Raw genomic sequence first — 2,483 nt, 5'->3', positions numbered from 1 at the left:
AACACATTACATCATCATATAATCTCTAACTCTATTACATATGACGATCAACTACCTGCAACATATGTGATATTGATGAATAGCTCCACAGATAAGGATTCCACGATGAAATTCTCCCTAAAACACTTGGACCGATGGACGGTTTTGCATATATGATATCCAACGAACGGCTCTGCCTATAGTACTCTTGAACCTTCGATAAGTTTCACATTATATAATCGGCAAGAAATTGCATAGTGTGAGATTCGAACTTTAGATCTGGGTGTAGAAACTTTTAAACTTTGATCTTGACTAAGGTGCTTCTACAGCAATATATATTGTTCAATTTTTTTTTTTTTTTTGTCAACTATGTATTGTTCAATTTATAGTATAGGGGATAATGCGGTTGTTTTTTGTTTTATATTTACCAATTTCCCTTATGTTTTGTTTTTTTTTTCAGGCATGGCATTATCATAAAAAATAAAAAGTTAAGCCGAGAGGGCGTTTTAAGATTTATCATTTTATTTTATAGTTGAGTCTGGCAACTTCGAGAGCATTTAGAAGTTGGGAGAGATCGTGAGAACAAATGAGAAACTGAAACCGAGAAAATAGGAGGAGAAAGAGAGATTTGGTCACTTGGAGTGTGTGTGATTATACATCTATCATCAGACCGATTTGGAACTGGAATCTGTTTTGTAGTAGTAGACAATGGAGGAAATAAGATCTGCGATGGAGCAACAAATGGATCTGATGGCGGATCTGGTCCAGAAGCTCTCGGGAGAGCTCCGAACCGGATTACAACCTGCCTACGCTAATTTCATAGGTTTTTTCCACGCCATCGATTGGAAGGTAAATGATGAGTCTGTTTGGTCTGAGTAATTTAGAATCAGTAGTTCTCGGTATCATTGTTTTGATTTGATGTTATTTGGGCAGGAACCGTGGATAATGGGATTAATTGCGTTTCATGCTCTGTTTCTAATGGCCACTCTTCTCTCTAGAAGGCATCTCAACTTCCACATGTTCCTCTTCTTATTCGCTTGTAAGTTAAACAATACTCACCTTCTCTCGTCTCTTTTAGACGCTTCTCCGCGGTAGGCTTTCTTGTCATTTAATCCCACTAGACACTCTTAGCATTTACAGCTCTGTTATGTAAGATTTTCTTTTGTATTTTGTTTCTTTTGGTTTTCTACGATTCTTAATGTTTTATACTATTATGATCTCCTTTTTTTTGCTATCAGTGTTTATTTCTTCTATCCAAAGATCCCGCACTAGTCTTGATTGCAGTATTCATATTGTACCATGGACTGGAGAGCTAGTTTCGACACTTCTGTCAATGCACCTCTGCAGCTTTCTTTTTCTTGGCTAAGGATAACCATTTAAGATCCATGGTTAGAGAGCCACACCATCCACATGTAGAAATGGATTTACAATGGTATATTATCTAGTTTGCTAGAAAAGTCTCGGATACAATTGGTTGGTGAATGTAAACAATATGATCCATCTAACTGCATACCAGTTTATAGTTTTAAAGCATCAAGTTAATGACTGGCGTTACCTTATGGTTTTACATTTTTCTAGTTCGAGTAGTTTTTCTCAGTACATGTTATTGATAATGATGATGTGTGAATAAAACAATTGCAGTGGGTGGGGTATACTTCGCGGAGAGTCTCAACCGGCTCTTGAGAAAACACTGGAAGAGCTTCTCAACTCAAAATTACTTTGACCCCCACGGAGTCTTCCTCTCGGTTCTCTGGTCTGGACCACTTCTGGTCATTGCAATGATAATCCTGGTAATGTCGCAAGTGACTGGTTTCATGAACCATATTTGTTAGCAGTGCATAAATTGTTCCCAAGTACATCCACCATTTAAACCAAGTCCGAAACACACAAAAGATATATAAAACATACGGTAGTAATAGCAACTGAGAATTGGAGGTTCTGTTTCGTGTTTGAGTTGACAAGAGTGATGACATATATGTAGTGGGTTTTAAGCATGCTTTTGTATAATCTCATTCACATAGGAAAATTATCTGATGGAGGGTATGTTGTGTTTTTTTTTTTTCCCTTTTAAATCAGATAAACACACTCTTTTCCCTTTGCTACCTGATTGTAAAATGGAAAAGAGCTGAGCTCAGGCATCGTGCAAGGCTTGCTCGTACCAAGCAGGAATAGATCCCGAAGCTCTCTCTTATCAGCATATCGTTTGTATACTCATACTTTGCAACAAACTGTTTTCTATTTGACTTATATTTCCTTTTAAACTGAACGAACCAAACCAGAGAAAACCAAGCCTGATTATTCTATTTCGGTTTGTTTTGGTAGAGTTTGAAGCACATAATTGAACTCGAAAGAATGTGAAGAAACCCAAGTCCGTAACCGGTATTTAAATTGACGATAATAGTAAAATTTTGAACCGCCGGTTTATTCGTCTTGAAAACTCCTTAACCGTATTGTTCATTAGCGGTTTAATTAACTGTTTTAGCAAATTTGAATTACACAGAGGT

General features: G+C 36.9%; 1 protein-coding gene across 1 annotated transcript; it reads left to right on the top strand.

Moving 5' to 3' along the window:
- The first annotated feature begins 442 nt into the window (after positions 1-442).
- LOC106411928 (transmembrane protein 18) lies at positions 443-2,282 on the top strand. The gene is made up of 4 exons (XM_013852789.3): positions 443-828; positions 913-1,018; positions 1,621-1,769; positions 2,056-2,282. The coding sequence occupies exons 1-4, from the start codon at positions 688-690 to the stop codon at positions 2,149-2,151; spliced, it is 492 nt and encodes a 163-aa protein (XP_013708243.1). The 5' UTR covers positions 443-687; the 3' UTR covers positions 2,152-2,282.
- Positions 2,283-2,483: the final 201 nt, after the last annotated feature.

This window comes from Brassica napus, chromosome C8, assembly GCF_020379485.1.
Source record: "Brassica napus cultivar Da-Ae chromosome C8, Da-Ae, whole genome shotgun sequence".
Taxonomy (NCBI): Eukaryota; Viridiplantae; Streptophyta; class Magnoliopsida; order Brassicales; family Brassicaceae; genus Brassica; species Brassica napus.
The sequence above is the reverse complement of the archived record's forward strand: the minus strand, read 5'-3'. Positions and strand labels throughout refer to the sequence as shown.

Bases quoted from the DNA above. Each gene is read 5' to 3' on its own strand.
- LOC106411928 (XM_013852789.3), top strand. From the start codon at position 688: ATGGAGGAAATAAGATCTGCGATGGAGCAACAAATGGATCTGATGGCG. The intron at 1,019-1,620 runs GTAAGTTAAACA...AAACAATTGCAG, and splicing joins GTTCCTCTTCTTATTCGCTT to TGGGTGGGGTATACTTCGCG. The intron at 1,770-2,055 runs GTAATGTCGCAA...CTTTTAAATCAG, and splicing joins TCATTGCAATGATAATCCTG to ATAAACACACTCTTTTCCCT.